At 43.8% G+C, this 18604-nt stretch overlaps 2 protein-coding genes across 6 annotated transcripts in view; one reads left to right on the forward strand and one right to left on the reverse strand.

Moving 5' to 3' along the window:
• Positions 1–1713, reverse strand: part of MAEL (maelstrom spermatogenic transposon silencer) — a 48261-nt gene extending 46548 nt beyond the window's left edge. The window contains exon 1 of the mRNA XM_032291516.1: positions 1309–1713. The gene's annotated coding sequence lies outside the window, so the exon portion shown is untranslated. The remainder of the gene's footprint in view (positions 1–1308) is intronic.
• A 257-nt stretch (positions 1714–1970) lies between these two features.
• ILDR2 (immunoglobulin like domain containing receptor 2) overlaps positions 1971–18604 on the forward strand; it is a 59787-nt gene continuing 43153 nt past the window's right edge. For 2 of the 5 annotated variants that reach the window (XM_032291520.1, XM_032291521.1), the window contains exon 1: positions 2714–4377. In XM_032291520.1, the coding sequence (XP_032147411.1) occupies positions 4287–4377 (91 nt within the window). In that variant the 5' untranslated portion in view covers positions 2714–4286. Of the gene's footprint in view, positions 2145–2713; positions 4378–18604 lie in introns of those variants that run through there. The other 3 variants (XM_032291518.1, XM_032291519.1, XM_032291517.1) reach the window with 3 other exon arrangements.

Consider the following 18604-nt stretch of genomic DNA (forward strand, 5'->3'; position numbering starts at 1 on the left):
AGAAGGCTTGTAAAACATGTGGATCTTTGCCTAGAACCCAATAGGAAACCCACAAATGTTAGGTGCCTCCTATGTTTTTATTCTTCTGTATATGAAAGGAAATAGTCCTCAAATTTCTCTCATGCAGTACATAGCATGAAAAATCATCCTGGCCAAAATAAATAGTTGATGAAAGGATATTGGGTGGTTCAAAGAATTGCCAGGAAAGCAAAGAGCCAAGTGTAGAAGAGAGGCTGGAACCCAGAGAGCCTACAAGACCACAGTCAAAATCACACTTTGGATCTTCCTGGCTTAACCTCTGCCACAGCTGATTGTGTACACTGGATGCTGCTGCTGCCTCAGTGACAAAATCACTTCTCCACTGGCCTTGTTCCTTATGTCCACCACTTGCTCAAGAATAAAAAAGCTCTGAGGGAGAGGTCAGCCTGGCCATGCCAGGGGCCTGGGTCTGCACTCCAGCTGGGATGGTCAGGGAGGTGGCTCTAGACTTTCTGGCTTCTGCAGTTGGAATTCCTCAAAATAAGAAGGGAATTCAAATGTCAAGCAGCCATAAAAGACGGCTGTCCAGGGTCTACTCTTATCATTTCTCACATGTTCACATATCCTCCCTGTCTGCATACACATTCACTCTTAGGTGTAGTCTTGTCTGTTCCAGGAACTACCCTCCAGCCTGGCATTACTCTGTTTTCAGATGCCACTTGAGACCTTTCTGCCTTGTCTCTGCCCAGAATGCCCCCACCTGCTCCCTTTCCACCAGGAACCCTCAAACGGCGCAAATCTTGCCATTTCTGCAAATGCCAACTTAGATGTTACCTCTACTTTATCATGGTGCCCCCTCCCCACCCACGACTAACCCCTTCCTCTATGTTCCCAAGGCACTTTCTCTATGTCTCCATTATTGCCCTTGCCCCGTTTTACTACCAATAAGTATCATGTCTTCAGTGGTCTGACCTTCCTCCCTTTCCTGGACCTAAGATGAGACTCCTAAGGACAGGAAGTCTATCTCATTCCACTTGTAGCCTTGGTTCTTAGCACCTAGTAGAGTCTTCACATATATTTCTTATGCAAATCATACATTTCTCAGTTCTCTCTCAACACATACATTTTGAGACCCAAGACAAATCCGTCTGAAAATTAGAAATAATCCATGTGAATGCGTGCTGCCAACTATAAAGTGTTGGATGGAATTAAGCTGTCATAATTATTTATCTCATTCTGGTTTTACATATTTTCTGTTAAAGGGCTGAATGCCCTTATTCTACCTCATATTTTAACAGGAAAAAGTAATGACGTGAGAGTCCCGCCTACCTTTTTCAATTCTGCGGAGCCTCTTGCCTGGTTCCTTGCACTGTCAAAAAGGAAACCAGACGAAGGGGTGGGGGTACCGCAGAAGCGAACGGTCTAGCCTAGAGTACCTGCTAGTTAAGTCCCGTAAGAAGTTAACGCCAAGTCCCCGCCGTCCCCCACCCTCGCCGCTGTCGTTCTCTCTCGGTTCAGGTTGGCTGTGGCGGCCCGCAGACACAGGCACCCCTTGTTGGAGTCCCCAACCCGCGTTCTCGCCGGGGTTCCCGAGCGCGGGCGTCCCTGGGAGAAGCCGCGATGGTCGCTCCCGGCTCAGCGCGGCCCGCAGGGCGGCCTCTCCCGCGCCTCTGGCTGGCTGCCCCCCTGCGGACCCCTCTCCCCGCGTGGCCTCGGTCACTCTGCGCTGACCTCCGGGGCGCCGGGGGCCGGCACGTGACCGAGAAACTTTGGCAGCCGGGGCAGCGGGCTGCGGGGCGGAGGCGCGGGAGGCGGCGCGGCGGCCGAGCTCCCCCGCGCGGCGGGCTCTGCGGCGGAGAGACGCTCGCCCCGCGCAGCGCTGCCTGCGCGTGCGGAGGCGCAGCCGAGCGCCGCGCGGACCCCGGAAGCCCGCGGCAGCGCGCGCTCCGCCGGCGGCGCGATCCAGCCCCCGGCCCCGCCTGCGCGCCCGGCCCGGCGGGCGCTGCGCCCAGGGACGCCCGGTGCCCGCCGCTGCGCTGCCGCGGGGTGACCGCGATTCTTCTGTTCCAGCCGTTTCCCACTTTCCTCACTCCGTAATCCGGATGGGAAGTTGAGGAAGATGGACAGGGTCTTGCTGAGGTGGATTGCTCTTTTCTGGCTAACAGGTAAGAGTCCTTTTCTTCAGAAACCAAGAACTTTGTATATGCCTGTAGTGGTTCTGTTCTCACCCCACCCCCATTTTCCTCCTTACTGACCATGTTTAAAGCTGCTTATCAGTCTGGTGGAAAGTGGGGGAGGGGTGTGTGTGTGTGAATGATGGGGGCGGCAGGGGAGAAGCCCAATGACAAGTGAGACGCATCTAGATGCAGGTGTTTGACTCATTGGCGCTGAGGTTGTTCTTTCGAATGTGCATTTCCCCTTCATGAAACGGTTCTTCGGTCTTATCCTGAGTTGTAATGCTGTGAGTCCTGGGAAAAGCCTGGCTGGAATAAAAGAAGCTCAGAGAGAGCTGATGAATTAAGTGAACTGGTTTTCTGGAGGTGGAGGCTGGAGGACTATCTCCTTAATTTCTTCCCTAGAGAAGGAGGAGTATCCGGGCATTCTCTCTGTGGCTCTCTGGAGGGTGCAAGGAACTGGAGGTTGGGAAGGAGATGGGGATAGAACCTTAACTGGTTGTGGACTTTAGGGCCTGCTCTCTGTCACTTGGTATCACTTGGGGAGTGGTCCCAAATGATAATTAGAAAGCAGAAGAGCCTTTCTAATAGGTGCACTCCCCACTACCTAAAAGATAATTGGCAGAGAGATTGAGAGGCATTGGGCTTCTCCCCAGCACCAGAATCACTGGTCTAGCTGAGTCTTCTGTGTCCTCCCTCCTTTTTGGTGAACTTTCTTCCCATTCTCCTGGGGTCAGGAGATGCTCTTGTTCTTAACCCATTTCCCCACAGGAGGATTCCGATTCCCTGTGGTTAAGGAATATGGGGCCTTGGGTGGCCAGCCCTGAGAGATTCTCAAAGCAGCCCTGCTGAGGGGAGTGGGATGGGAGTGAGGAAGGTCTGGATAGCTTGGACTGGGTCAGAGGCAACCATTCAAATCAAGGTGGAGGCAGAATGATGGAAGAAACAGAACAAGGGGTCAGAAGGGTGAGGACGGGATGGAGTGGAAGGCAGGAGAGAAAAGGGGAAAATAGCACCACATGAGAAGTTTGTCTCCTCTAGGGTCACCAACCAGACGATCTGGACAAAATCAAGGCACCAGGCAAAGGGGAACAAGCTTAAAATAGCTAAAACAAGTCATGGAAAGAGGGTAAAATACATTTAGCAAGAAAAGGCAAATACCCCATTTCCCTTAGCTTCAGAATAAGATTCTTGATTGCCTAAATATTTTTCCTATTTCAAATGAAATGTCCCTAATATTGCCCTTGCCCTACTGCTGAGTTTAGGCTGGGGGAGGCACCCTCAGCAGAGTTAGCCTCTTCTTTTGGCTGCTTTGAGTTCATCCCTCCCACATTATTCAAATATGAATCATCTCTAATTTCAGGGTTTGGCTGATCCATGCCTCCCAGCTCCCCTGGCCTCCCAGTGCCTTCCACTCCCACCCTCCCTGATTCTTCAGATCCTTAACCTGCCTCTATTCTCGAGTACTTAGTCCTTGAGCCTGTATCACCATCTCCCTGAAGTCAGCCAGGCATCTGGGGGGGAGTCCCTCAGTTAGAGGTGCTCTTACAGACACCCTGGGGTCTGCCTAAAATAAGTACTCTGGGGGTTTGCAGGGAGTGAGAGAAGAAGGGAAACAGCTCTCTTTAGATGGCTCACAGCTTTTTATGAAATGGAATCATGTCACTGGAGGGTACCACAGGAACTGTAGTTCAGTGATCTCAGTTTATAGAGATGGAGTCCTAGAGAGGCAATATGCACGTAGCACGATCATGATTGATTAGGGACTAGATGCCAGTTCTCCCAAACCCCAGGCCAGTCTCATTCGCCCTCTCCCAAGCTGCCCCTCTGGGCTTTTTGCTGGAGGACTTTGTGTTTTATTTTTGTTTTGAGGGAGGTGATGCTTTATCTGTGCCTTCTGCCACCTGCACCTGGAAAGGCTGTTCTGCTTGGAATCAGGCAACAGGTTAGTTATCAAGGCCAGCTCAGCTGTCAGATGGCTGGGGATTCTTTGCTCTGAAAGTGAGACTGACTCCTGGGATCCCATTGATCATCCTCTGCCCCCAGCTCCTGCTTTCCCCTCATCCCATCACTGCTGTCAGAGGTGTGGACAGACAAGCTGCCTCTCAGCCTGAGCAAGTAGAGGAGCAAACAATGGCGGCTGGGGAGGGGAGGGAGGAGACAGAAGCAGACAAGGAGGAGATGAATTCAGACTCATTCTTCACAGAGAACCATGCGAGAAAAGGTGAGAAATTTTCGTCCAGCCCAATCAATGAATTCTCTCTTGAGGGGGTGGTAGAAAGGAAGGGAGACAGGGAAGGACAGATTAAAAAATGAGACAGAGAACCAGGAAAAAAAAACACATTTATTCTCCTTCTCCCTCCCTTTCTCCCCCCACCATCTCTCTCCCCACCCTCTCTATTTCTCCTCCCCTCCCCTCTCCTCCTGTTTCTCTTTTTTAATGCAGGCTGAGCAATTTCTAATCAACACTTCAGTTTTTTTTTTTCCTCCAGGCTCTAGCAGCTCCTTCCTTGTCTTTCATTACTAAAATTCCGTATTTCTTCCTGTTATATATTTAGCCTCATGGTTTCTTATTGCCATTGTGATGTTGCTTCCCATAATATATTGATTTTGTTATTGTTGCCGTTGTTGTTGTTGTTTTGAACAAAACAAAATGCTTACCAGCTGCTATTTTAGCAACAGGTGCCATATAGCAATAAGACTTGAAGGAGGGTTCACTCTGTCTTTGTTCCTGAATATGGGTGGTGTTTCATCCTTTCCTGGCAGTAGAGGCTGTGAGAAATGCTGGAGCTGTGTCGACACTCTGGGAACCCACTCCCGGAGCAAGTGATATGTTTTCCTGGAGGCTCCTTTGCTATCTCTGTGATAAGGATTGTGTGTGATGGATTCTCATTTCTTTTTTTTCTTTTCTTTTTTTTTTTCTTTTTTTGAGACAGAGTCTCGCTCTATCACCCAGGCCAGAGTGCAGTGGCACTATCTCAGCTCACTGCAACCTCTGCCTTTGGGTTCGAGCAATCCTTGTGTCTCAGCCTCCCAAGTAGCTGGGATTACAGGCATGCGCCACTACACCGGCTAATTTTTGTATTTTTAGTAGAGATTGGGGTTACCATGTTGGCTAAGTGGGTCTCAAACTCCCAACCCCAGGTGATATGCCCACTTTGGCCTTCCAAAGTACTGGGATTACAGGTGTGAGCCACCATGCCCGGCCCTGGATTAGCATCTCTTTTGCTTTCATTTATTTGTCTATTCTACAAGCACATATTAAATTCTTGTGATTTCTAAGTATTATAATAAGTGCTGAGAATAAGGCACTAAAAGACATCGTTCTTGTCTTCAAAGTGTTGTCAATCTAGTCAGTGATTCAAATAAGTTTTCAGCCAGGCGCAGTTGTTCATGCCTGTGAACCCAGCACTTTGGGAAGCTGAAGCAGGTGGACCTCTTGAGCCCAGGAGTTTAAAACCAGCCTGGGAAACATGGTGAAACCTCATCTCTACAAAAAATACAAAAAAAAATTAACCAGGAACGGTGGCTTGTGCCTGTAGTCCCAGCTACCCAGGGGGAGTCCCAGCTACCAGGGCGAGAACTGAGTGGGAGGACTGCTTGAGCCCAGGAAATAGAGGCTGCAGTGAGCTGAGACTGTGCCACTGTACTCCAGCCTGGGTGACAGAGTGAGACCCTGTCTCAAAACAAAAACCAAAAACCAAGTTTTCCAGTCATTTTGTTAGGGAGGTTAAAGGTCCTTTGATGAGAGCCACACCCCTGCTGTGAGAGCATGGAGGAAGCACGCACAATCCAAACCAGGAGTGGTGCAGCAGCTCTGAAACAAATTCCCAGAAAAGGTGATAGCTGAGTAAAGACATTTGTTCATGAATAGTCAGTGAGTGAGTTGCTCCTATGTCCCAGACATTGTGCTGGGGTTAATAAGACAAGTAAGTCACAGCTCTTGCCTTTAAGGCACTCAGTCTGGTGGTAGAGACACCAGTTATGGAGTAGCATTGTGCCGAAGCAGTGATAAAGATCTGCACAATGGAGTGCCTTGAAGCAGCCCCAGCCCAGCCTGCAGTGGGAAGGGAGGTATCAGGGAGTGATCATTACTTGGTCTGGCTTCATGTTCAGGTAGACACCTCGTGACTGTGAAGAATAGGCTTGGATTTAGAGAGTTAAAATGTTATTAGCCCTGGAGAAAGAAGAATCGCTTTTAGAGACTGCTGACACCTCAACTTTCGTTACCTCCTTTCCTGTCCTGCATAGCTTCCAATTTCTCTTCCTCCTCTGTTCACTTTTCTCTATGGAACTTACCTCATTCATCTTCTTTCATCATTTTAGCACAGCTCTCCCAACTCTGCATCATCCCCGAGCCTGGATGCTTCTCTCTGGACTAGGAGAGGGAAGTTGTTTCAGTATCCTCCTCACTCTTTACATTTTACACATATGAGTCTTCTGGGTGGCTAGTTTATATGGACTTGAGTATCAGTACGAGTAGTCTTAGTGCAAGTACCTAGTGCTTAGTTCAGTGTGAGTAGTATTAGTACCAGGACACGGTTAGTGGAAAGAGCCTTGACCTGGGAGCTGGGGTTTGGGTTCTAATTCTAGCTCCTCCATAGATCACTATATAACCAGGGGTTTGGATCTTAGTGTTAAATATTGAGCAAGTTACTTCATCTCTAAGATTCTAGGGTTCTGAAATTTTCCCCCTTAAAATTTGATAAGTTGTAAATGAAAGCTAGAGTGACAGGTACGCTATTCCTTTTATAATTCACACAGGAGGAGCCAACAGGGAGACCCAGCTTCTTTTTTTCATACTTTCCCAGACCATTAATGATTAGAATGAAAAACACCAGCTAAAAGGAAGAGCTCTTGCTAGAATTTTCAGAAGAACAAATGGTGTAGAATCCAGTACTTGCTGGATAGGATAGGTTCTATTCTGAACAATTAAATGTGCTCATATTGAGAGGTGGTAATGTGAGTCAAGTACTTTGGACCATATAGGATGAATCCTACTCCAACCTACCTGGTCCTAGAATGTCCCTTCTAGTCCCAAATTTTTGCTCTAGGACTCTTTCACCTCTTCACCCCTTCCAACTATTTTAACTCCTTTGCCTTCTTTTTCCCAGTCAGGAATATAAAGAAATGTGTGATGTTGTTGTTGTTGTTGTTGTTCTCACTTATTTAAATGCTGTGATGCTTTTCTATGTGTTAAATGTCTTTCATATACATCATCCCATTTGATCTTACTAAGTAAATAAGGCTGGTATTACCTACATATACTTAAGAAGACCAAGGCTCAGAAGAAATAAATGATTTGTCCAAGCCCATGATATCATACTGGTTAAAAGAATAAGAAATAATGTCACTGCCTTAATATGAGTTGGTTGTTTTAAGTACCTGAATTCAGGAAAACATTCTTTTCTGGTTAAGGTAGATCAAACTATAACTTCTGATTTAGGTGAACATATATGGTGTCTATTACGGGGTATTGGACATTGAGAGTTCATAGAAAAGCGTGGAGTTCATAGAAAAGCGAGAAAGAATGACAGTTAGCTTTTCATAATGAAATCCTCAGATCCAGTGGGAAAGGAGTGAATGAAGAGTACTCCAGCGAGGCACACGAGAGCAGAGGATGTGCCCCAGTGACAGAGTAGAAACTGATGGCACATCAGAGTCCATCTGGTACTAGGGGCTGCTGCTGTGCTCTCAGGAGCCACACAGGATGTAGCTACAGCATATGCATGCTTAAAGTCTCAGTCTTCAAGATAGTTTTTGGCTCTCTGAAAATGAAAGAAGGTGTTTTGGATGATTAGCGCTCTTTACAGGCCAAGGAACAAGGAAGAACTCAGAAAAACCTGCTGCTTTCTCTGTTCTCCTTCAGCGTGTAGAACCCTACAGAAAGTGGTGCTGAATTAGAAGTAGGGCCCTCACATTCATCTGACACTCTGTCTCATCACTATCATCACTCTTTCCGTGCCCTTGGATCACCAGGAGGCAGTGTGGGGAGGGTGGTGAGGCTCTAGCTAACCTGGATTTGAATGCCAGCTTAGGATTTTATCTTTTTTTTTTTTTTTTTTTTTTTGCTTTAAAATGGAAAGCGAACCTACCCTATAGGGTTGTTGTGATAATTAAAATGAAATTGTGTAAAACTTCTAGCACAATATTTGGGACACAGTAGGCCCTCAATACTTATCGTGAGCCCAAACTAGATGTATTTGCCAGTATTTTGATGCAGCAACAAGCAGCCCCCAAATCTCAGTAGCTCACAGCATACACTTAGTTCTTGCTCATATTATATGAGAGCTGCAGTCAGCTGTGGGTAGCTATGGATTGGCTAGGTTTGGTGGATTTGGCTCAATTCCAATTGTCTTCTTACTCCAAGACCCAGGATGAAGGAGCAGCCACTATCTGAGCATTTTGTTCTCACAGTGGAGGGCAAATGCTCAAGAGGGTCAGGGCAAGGGCAGAGCTAAACCATACAAATGTCTTTAAAGCTTCTGCTTGGCCATATCTATGGTACATCTGCTTACAATCCATTGACCAAAGCAAGTCATGTGGTCGAGTTTATAGTCTGTGGGGTGGTAAGTATACTCCGCCTACAGGGACAAATGCAAGGATGGAGAGGAAACAAATCATTGGGAATAAATAATATAATCTATCAACTGGGTTAAATTATTCAACACATGTATGGAGTACTTATCATGTAGCAGAGGGAGCTTGTTGTTAGTCGGGGAGGTAGATGGCTAAATAAGAAATTCTCAGGGGAAGTGATGTGATTCTTTGGGGTATTGTGACTACAGTAAGAGCAGGAAGAAGTGTTAGAGGCAGTGATAGCTGAGCAAGTCCTCAAGGATGAATAGGAGTTGGCAAGAGAAGAGTGGGATGGGGAGAGGGGAATCTTCAATGGAAACAGCATGTGCAAATGCCAGGAATCAAGGGACGGCATGATGTTTTCTGAAAACTCAAATATTTTGGTATGGTTAGAGTCTTTAGTACTGTAGGAAGAATGGAAGGGAGTGGCCCCATCTGAAAGGAGCTTTTGTGCTCCTGAAGGCTAGAAGGAGTTTTTTAAGAATCAAAGCAAGAGAGTGGTACAATCAGATGTGCATTTTAGAAATATTATGTGGACCTCAGTGTGGAGAGTGGATTAGACGTGGACAAGACTTGTAGCAGAAGTCAACTAGGGAACATTTGCAGAAAGCATGGCAAGACATGGCAAGATCCTCAACTTGCATGGTACAGTGAGGAGGGGAGAAGTGGACAGAGTGACCAGAGATGGAGGAAGTAGGACTGGCTTGGATGAATGTGGAGGTTAAAGGGGAGGGAGTGTCAAAGTGCCTCCAGGTTTCTGGCTGGGGACTGCTGGAGATGCCATTCATCAACACGAACTGACACAAGAGGAGAAATGTGTTTTGTTTTGGAGATAGTCTCACTCTGTCGCCCAGGCTGGAGTACAGTGACTGCACAATCTCAGCTCATTGCAGCCTCTGCGTCCTGGGTCAAGCAGTTTTCGTACCTCAGCTTCCCAAGAAGCTGACACTACAGACACACATCACCATGCCTGGCTAATTTTTGTATTTTTAGTAGAGAAAGGGTTTTGCCATGTTGGCCAGGCTGGTCTTGAATTCCTGGCCTCAAGCAGTCTGACTGCCTCAGCTTCCCAAAGTTCTGGGATTATAGGCATGAGGCACCACACCCAGCCAGGAGAAATACGTTAAGGAAAGATGAAGTTTTCCCTCCCTCCCTTCCTCCCTTCCTTTCTGCCTTCCTACCTTCCTTATTTTCCATTTAAAGTATAGCCTAAGCTGTTATAACTAAGAGATCCTAAAATATTGTAACCCACACAAAAGAGTATATTTCTTTCTCCTGTAACAGCCCGAATCTCTGGGGGTAAGTCTACCATTTCCAACATGCAGCTTCCGAGACTGCTCATAGCCATGTCTCAGTGGAAGGGGCAAGGAAAGCAGAGTTCCAGGGCAAGCCACTTGTTTGGAGAGAGGTGGCCCAGACGTTGTACACATCACTTCTCCTAACATATCTTTGTCCTGAACCTAGTCACATGGCTACACTTAGCTAAAAGAGAGACTAGGAAACATATACTACTTGGCTGGCCAAACTAAACCTGGGAATTTCTATCACTAAAAGGAAGAAGGAGATGGTTAGTGTCTCCATCTACAGATGGATAAGTTTGAGGTGCTTACATAACATCCTGATGGAGAGTGAAGTTGTATATTTGATTCTGGAGGTTAGGAAAGAGATCTAGACAGGAGGTACAGAAAACAAGCTGGTAAAGGCTGATAACAGCTTTGTTAGAGGATTTTTTTCCTGTCTAACTGGCTGTTCCATCCCAGAAGTCTGACCCACTTGGAAACCAAGACAGTTTTCAAAGTACCTCCACATTGCAGGGTAAAGACTGACTTCTTTTAGCACTGCTTTCTCCCATTGGAACAGCATTTAAGCCAGCTAGACATCTCCCATGAACTAATTTCAGATCTGTAGAAGATGAGGCAAATGAGACAGAAAGAAAATGTTTTTAGCTTTTACCTACACAGTGGTGGCAGAGAACAAGAAAGGATGGCACACTTGGACACAGAGAAAATATGCTTGATGAATGGCAAGCTTTGTGTAAACAAACACCAGAGTTATTGGCAGCAACTAATAATTATGCCATGAGCAAAAATCCACTTGGGCAGTGGCAGCACTGGTATTTACCATGGCTCTTTGGAAAAGAGTGACATATTGCTGCTTTTGAGACTCTTGAGGGGAAAACATACAAGAACACTATCATGTTTTTTAAAATTTCAAGATCGTACATCTGGTTACCCTAACCCTAAAGTAGATTGAGCAATCAGGTATACCATGGTAGCAAACAAAAGAAACTGATTCTGGCCAAATTAAGCAGGAAAGGATTTTATTGGAAAGAAGGTAATTAACTCACAGAATCAATGGGAAAGCTGGAGAATGAGGCTCAGAAAATAGGCAGATTCCAAAGCAATGTCTACTATTCTTGGTAAAGCCTTTTTATTTTAGTTTTTTAGTTTTTTTTTAAACACAAGTTTATCAAGGCGATGAATAGTTCCTATTTCAAGAAGAAAAAAAGATTCAAGCTGCACTTTCTTTGTCTTTATACTTTTAGCCTTGTCTTTAAATATTTCCCAAAATGTTTTATTCTCATCCTTACAGTGCTATTAAGGGCTGAACAAGCTTTCTTTGCTTCTCTGAATTATGACCAAACCCAGAAGAGATGTTTACTCATCCCCCAATTCATCTCCTACACTTAAAAAACCTGCCCGTTAGTTGTTCCTAAAAAGTATCTTAGGAAATTGGGACAAGATGTTAAAACTGTAAAAACAAAAGATGAATTTGTTAACGAATACCTAACTTGAAAGTGGGCAAAGAAAGATTTGTACAGGTTGGGCATTGGTAATCTGAAAATTTGAAATCCAAAATCTGAAACTTTATGAGTGCCTACATAATGCCAAAAGTGGAAAATTCTACATCTGATACATTTGCTTTCTGATTGTTCAATGTACACAAATTTTGTTTCATATACAAAATTATTAAAAATATTAAATAAAATTACTCTCAGACTATGGGTATAAAGATATATGAAACATAAATGAATTTTGTGTTTATATTTGGGTTCCATCCCCAAAATATCTCTTCATGTATATGCAAATACTCCAAAATCCAAAAACATCTGAAATCTGAAATGCTACTGGTCCCAAGCATTTCAGATAAGGGATACTCAAACTATATTGTCAAACTGACAAAAGAAAATCCTTAGGAATTTGAAGGCCAAGATATGCTGAGGAATGGGCAATTATGAGGTCAAATCCTGCTTTTGGTACTCGAGTGTTAAGGGGTGGGTGACCACTATACAACATTTCTAAAGATGCCTGTCTCTAATCATGATAATTTTCCATGACCTTTAGCAGCATTCTTTGTTTCTCTAAAATGGGGCTGTGCTTATAGATCTGCCTCCCAAAGATGCTGACAGGAATAGCTTACAACTAGTGAGGGAAAGGAACTTGCTTTGAAAAAAATGAAAGTGCTAAAAATAAGAATAGCATTGCCTTAGAGTCTGTGTTTGTTATTCTTGCAAGAACACAGTTCATCATATATAGAATCTTTTTCTTTACATGAGAATTGGGGCAGAACCTTTTTTTTGCACATGCAGCGAGACATTGTCTGTACTTGAAGCTGATCTTCCCTAGCCTGGTGGCTAGGTGCCTACGCCTGGAGATTAGTTGAGATGGGGGCTGCTGCTCTGAGCTGTCACTCTTCACTCTACCTTTAGGCAGCTTTCCTAGTTATTGGCCAGAATCCATTCTCTGAACTGGAGACCACCTGCTAAGGAAGGCCCCTCAGACTCACAGGTTCATTTTCCATTCATTCATTGATTCATTCCACATTTTTTAGCTTCAGCTATATTCTTTGCCTTTGCTGTATACTGGGGATACAAAGTCAATCAAATCTTGGCCCCTGCCCTCAGGGACCTTATAGTTAGAAATGAAGTTTATATTGAATTTCTCAAGATGAGGGACTGGTTTTTTAAATGTTTTACCAGAACTTAGCATAGTGTTTTAAAATATGCTTTTGATCAAATTAAAATCAGATAGTCAAGGGCAGTTGGCCTGAAGGTCAGGGCACCAAAACAGTTAAAAGAATAGCCTGGTGGTGTAAGAATGATGACTGTCTCCCTTCAAAGCAGAAAACCACCTATGGCCTTCATTTCTAGTGCTTCTTTTGGTGACAAATCCTTAAAACTTTTTTTTTTTAATTTAGAAGGTCTAATTTTTACAGATGTACTCTCTACAGTATAGTTCCTTACCTTGCTTCACTTTTCCTCTTTTGCTCTCTCCCCTAAGGTGCCTCTCTCTAGTTTTACAGAATACTTGCTTTAGTTTATAGGAGGAAGCACAGGTTCTTTCTGCACCTCTGTAAATTTCTTTATATGAGTTTGAAACTCAAGTCCCATGTGGTGTTACCAGTGCCTGGACTCAGAGGCCCAGCCTTCCCATTGTACCAGCATGTGCTTGTTTATGAGTGGGCAAGACTCTTTCTCAGTGCTTCTCTATGTCTGCCTCCCAGGAACTCCTTCAGTTGCATGGCCTGGTATTTGCCCAGGAGGATGGGAAAACATACTTATTATAGTCAAAGGATGAGAAATGGTATGGCTAGAGCCTGCCAGGGGCCAAATCAAGGAGAAGGCCTTATATGTCATGTCAGAGTACTGTTTTTCATTTTTGTCCTGGAGGGAATAGGGGATCGATGGAGGCCTTAAAGCAGGAACTGACATGATTGATGATGTTTTAAAAACAGTATTCTAGAAAAATATGGAGAATGGATTGGGTTGGAAGTAGGAAGACCATTTAGTTGGCTATTCTGAAACCCAGATGGTGGTGAGGACCGTGTAAAAGGATGGTGAAGATCTTTGGAGCCAGTCAGTCTGGGTTCAAATGTGACTGTCACCTGCTAACCTTGAGATGTTAGGCAAGATATACATTCTCTGAGCATCAGTCTCTTCATCTGTAAAACAGGTGTAATAATAATGCCTACTTCATAGGATTTTGAGAGAATTCATTTGGATACTACATGAAGAGTGCTTAGCACAATCCTTGACACATAGTCAGCATTTTACAGCTATTATCTAGTAGCAGGAATAGAAACTTGATTTAAGGGAGTGACAGTGGGAATAGAAAAGGATCAAATTTGAGAGATATTTAGACTTAGATCAACTGAATGTGGTCAGGGACAGAAAGGAAATTATCAAAGCTAAGATTTCTATCTAGGGCAATAGGTTAAGTGGTATTTTGGCAAAAGAGCGAGGGATAGAGAAAGGATGAGTTTGTAAGCAGGAGCTAGGGTGGGAAAAGAGGAGATGATGAAAGAGGTTTAGACATGTTTAAAGTATTTGTTAAATATGCAGATGAGGCTTAAGGGCATTGGGGGTGTGAGATATAACTGGTAGTTGGAACCTTGGGAGTAAATAAGATTTCTTGCACCAAATGCACAGCTTATCACTACAAAGAGGCTGAAAATGTTTAATTAATTTATCTGGAATTCAAACTTATAGTTACATATTCATATTAGCCTGTATAGACTCCAGCATAAGAAGTACTTTTTCTTGGTACCTGGTTTTTGGCATCTGACAAGTAGGAAAATTGAAAAACAAAAACAAAACCCATAAGAGGTAGGACCCCAGCTCAGGATACTCCCCTACACCCAGGGCAGACCTCTTGGGAATGGAAGCCAGAGAGAGGGTATCTCCAGGTCAAATCTCAGACCTGAATCAAATTGCCAGCCCCACAGGGGACTGGCAATCCTAGTCCCCACCCAAATTAGCTACCAGTGCTGAGGAGCTTGATCTGTGGGGGTTCTATGAGAGGTATTTTTTTTAAGTTGGATGGATAGCAGCATCACAGTTTCAGATTTGGATCAGTCATGCATGAAGAGTATAGGAAACAATACCCAACCATCAGGAGAAGGGGCTCGTGTCAGGGTTCCAGGCAAGCAGGCTAGAGAGTTCAGGGCAAGGGTTCAGACCCAGTAGAGCAACTGGATTGCAAATCAGTATACCAAGGTGGAAAAACAGTCTTCAAATAAAGTAAACAGGTTGAGAGGAAGAGATGCTGCCCAGTGGTTATAGGAAACCTAGGCACTCACCAGTGATCCAGGGTTAGGGCCAGAAGAGCAATTCTAGATCCTGCCCTCCAGTGGGAATGGGGGTCCTGATAAGGTTGGTCAGGGCAGTTTGAGGACTGGATGGCATTCATCTTACAGTTTGAAACTTATAGTGCGAAAGCAGGGATTGACATTTTTACTTTTATCTCTAACACTTCACTCTGTGGTCCTCAAAGATCCAATAAACTGACATTTACTTGGGATTCTAGTCTTGTCTTCTCCAGATCTACCCTTAGAGTCTAATTGTGCCTGTACATGCATACATGTGTATGTATGTGTGCACACACACTCACAGGGTTACTCTCTACTTCTGAGTTCCAGGAGGTACATAAGTGATGTGCAGTGATGAGCAGACCCAGGCACTGTCACTGTTGAACTCCTAATGACATATTCTAGCACTCTTGTGCAGTTTTGGCCCTGTACACACTCGGCATCTCACACCTTGATCTCTGTGCTTGCATAGCTCTAGGTTTGTAGCTTCACAGAAGTTAGCACACTGCTCTTGATAGCAATGCTAGCAAATACATTTTTTGAATGCTCACTGTATACCAAGTATTATTCTAAATACTTAGGTTACAATCTCACTTAACCCTCAAACAACTCCATAACATAGTTATTATTATTCTGGTTTTGCCAGTGAGGACACTGAAAGTCATCAGAGTTGAGTAATTTGCCTGAGGTCATGTAGAGCCTGGATTCTTACTTAGGATTGACTACAAAATCCATGCCTTTAAATATCATGCTACGAAAAGGCAGATGTTTCTGAGAATGTATTTTTTATTCTTGGGAGCATGAGTTTATGTTTATGTCATCGAATCTGAGCATTGACCAACCTCTCTTAATAATTTAAGAGAGTTCAGTGGCTTGCTCAAGTGGTTAATCTTATTAACAGAGAACAGAGCTTAGAAGGAGGTTATTCTTGGTAGTCATCGAATCAACAAAACCAAAACTTAACTTTCTCTCTAAAAAAATAAATAAATCTCACTACACTTTTGTATAGCACCCACCTGCATGATGAAATTGTCTGTACACCAAACCCCTGCAACACACGATTTACCCATGTAGCAGACCTGCACATGTGCACCTTGAACCTAAAACAAAAATTGGAAAGGAAAAAAAAGAAAGAAAGGCTAGGAAATTTGATTCAGTGCCAAAATAGCAGCAGAGCAGAAAGGTGGTGTGGTCAAGCACACAGCGTTGTATGGGAATGGTGCCTGTGAGTGGTTATCCAGCCTCAACCACTGATAATTGAAGTCATTTCACCTCTCTCATCCCATTTTTATTACCTGAAAAATGGGGTGTAATTAAGGATTTGGAGGATAATTATAAGGTTAAAAAATTAATGCACTAGAATTTAAGGAGAAACTATAATGCACTAGAATTTAAGGAGAAACTATAATGCACTAGAATTTAAGGAGAAACTATAAAGAAAGTGATTTTTCTATCCAGCTGTGTAAGTGAGGGAGATATAGTGTGGAATTGTGATGTGGAATTAGCTACATCAACATTTAGGGATGGTAAAGGGAAGCACGGAAACTAGGGTTCTTCAGTGAGCTTCCAGATGGAATTGCTTGCTTTTTGGTGGGGCTGATATATGCAATCTTTATGTAATCAAGCCTGGTGGTGATGGATGGTCATCAAGATTCAGGATGGGAGGTGAGGGGAAAGGTTGGCAAGGTGAGGGAAAATTAGCATTTGAGAACTACTCTTTACCGGTCACAGTGCTTTTCTACTGAGTCTCCTCTGGGAAGGTGCCCAATGAAAGAACGTTTGTTAACAAGTCTGAGAGTAAGCATTATGATGCTCATTCTATAGATGAGGAAAAGGAGTCTAAGATTGCTCAAGAAACCATCCCTAGTACATGGCCAGATGAGATTCAAAGCCATTCCTATTTGATGCCAACACTGTTTTCCTAGACTTCTGACTTATTTAAGTAGTTTACTCTGTAAAGTCCTAGAAATTCCCATATTAATAGCCATTTTCTTGCTCATCCATTTCTTCATTTATTCTGTAGGTGGCTACTGAGCACAGGGTAGGTCCAAAATGCTTTGAGATTCAATAAATCTCAAATACGCTGTTGAATTCACTTCCAGGTTTTACAGAGTTCAGAAACCCTTTTCCCCAATAGGAATTAGGACCTACTTTTTCATTGTTCCTTTAATTGAATAGAGACATTGGTCTGGATGTCAGAAGATATGAGTACAAATATGTATCTTGCCCTTGTCAAGAGTCCTTCAGTAAAGAGGCATATTCATAAATAAGTTTATGCTTTAGCTGTGGGAGTGAGTTGGCTTTGCAGGATGTCATTGTGAACATTGGCACTAATCAAGGACAGGACTCCATGGAAAGTAGTCCTTTTTGCATGTCTCTGCCCCAAGCTACTTGAAGCTGACTTGGCAGTCTCCTGGATTCAGTTCAGAACCTCTTTATCATATCTTCATATTTGTTTTTTCTGCCTTTCATCATAATTCTATTTCTGCTTCTAACCTCACATCAAGTTAGAAGCTCTTGACTCTCTCATTCAACTGAGGAAGTTATGTTCCCTTTGTTTGGAATTTCTAGATCTTATCATTTGAGTTCATGTGGGACCTTTGCTTCTCAAACATACCCCTGGTCTCTCATTCACTGAAATTTCTCATTCTTTCTTGGTCACCAAGCCTCAGGTTGGATCTTTTTACCACCTAAACTTCTCATCTGCTTTTTGGCCCCCCCTTTTTTTCCTTCTTTTGATTACCCTTCAAAGCTTTTGAACTTAGTCTATAGTATTTGATCTGAAATCCTCCATTTCTCTCAAAGACTTCTTTTCCTCTTCATCTCTGTCCCCTTTGCTGGGTCACCAGCTGGAAGGGAAGTCACTTCCTCCTGAAGTGATACTTCCTGGCTTCATTGTCATTATTTATCAAATATTTGTTGAGTACCTATGGGCTTCACAAGCCAGGGCAGCAAGGTGAGATGCCTTCCATACCTAATAAGTCTGACAGGCCTGATAAGCATGAAAAGAAATACTTGAAAGACTGTTAGAGTAAATTCCAGAAGAAAATGCTGGGTGTACTGACAGCACAAAGGAGGATGCTATAAACTTACTGGTCAGAGAAGGCTTTACAAGAAGTCCTTGAACTGGATTTTGAAAGATGCAAAAGAGTTGCCCAAGCAAAGAAGTGAGGAAAAAGCATCCCAGAAACAGGACACATCATGTGCAAGGATGTAGAGGTGTGAAACAGGATATCCCACTGGGCAAGCTTAGTAGTTGTTTGGTATTCTTGGAGCTTGGCACTCAAATAGTGGTGCTTCAAGAGGTAAGAGGTGAAGCTGAGAAGGTAAGAGGAACTAGATGACGGAATACCTTGCCAAGGACTTGGGGTTTTATCCTGAAGGCTATGGAGGATGAGTGAAAAGTCTTAAGAAAGAAAGCCATAACAATCAGTTTAGAAAGATCATCTGAACTGTAGCAAGAAGAGTATACTGGGTGTTGACAGAATGAAGGCAGGGAGACCAAACAAGAGATTATTGTAGTGTTACAAGGAGGAAATGAAGGGGGTCTAAGCAAAGGCAATGGTAATGGGATTAAAGAGAAGGGAAGAACATCTTAACATCTTAAAGATGTTAAGAGATAAGTTGACATGACTTAATGCCTGACTGGATATAGGGAGTGAGGTTGTATTAGTCTGCTCTCACACTGCCATAAAGAACTGTCCAAGACTGAGTAATTTATGAAGAAAAGAGGCTTAGTTGACTTACAGTTTCACAGGCTTAACAGGAAGCATGACTGGAGGCCT

Source organism: Sapajus apella, unplaced genomic scaffold (genome assembly GCF_009761245.1).
Source record: "Sapajus apella isolate SASKATOON/1434 unplaced genomic scaffold, GSC_monkey_1.0 scaffold25, whole genome shotgun sequence".
Taxonomy (NCBI): Eukaryota; Metazoa; Chordata; class Mammalia; order Primates; family Cebidae; genus Sapajus; species Sapajus apella.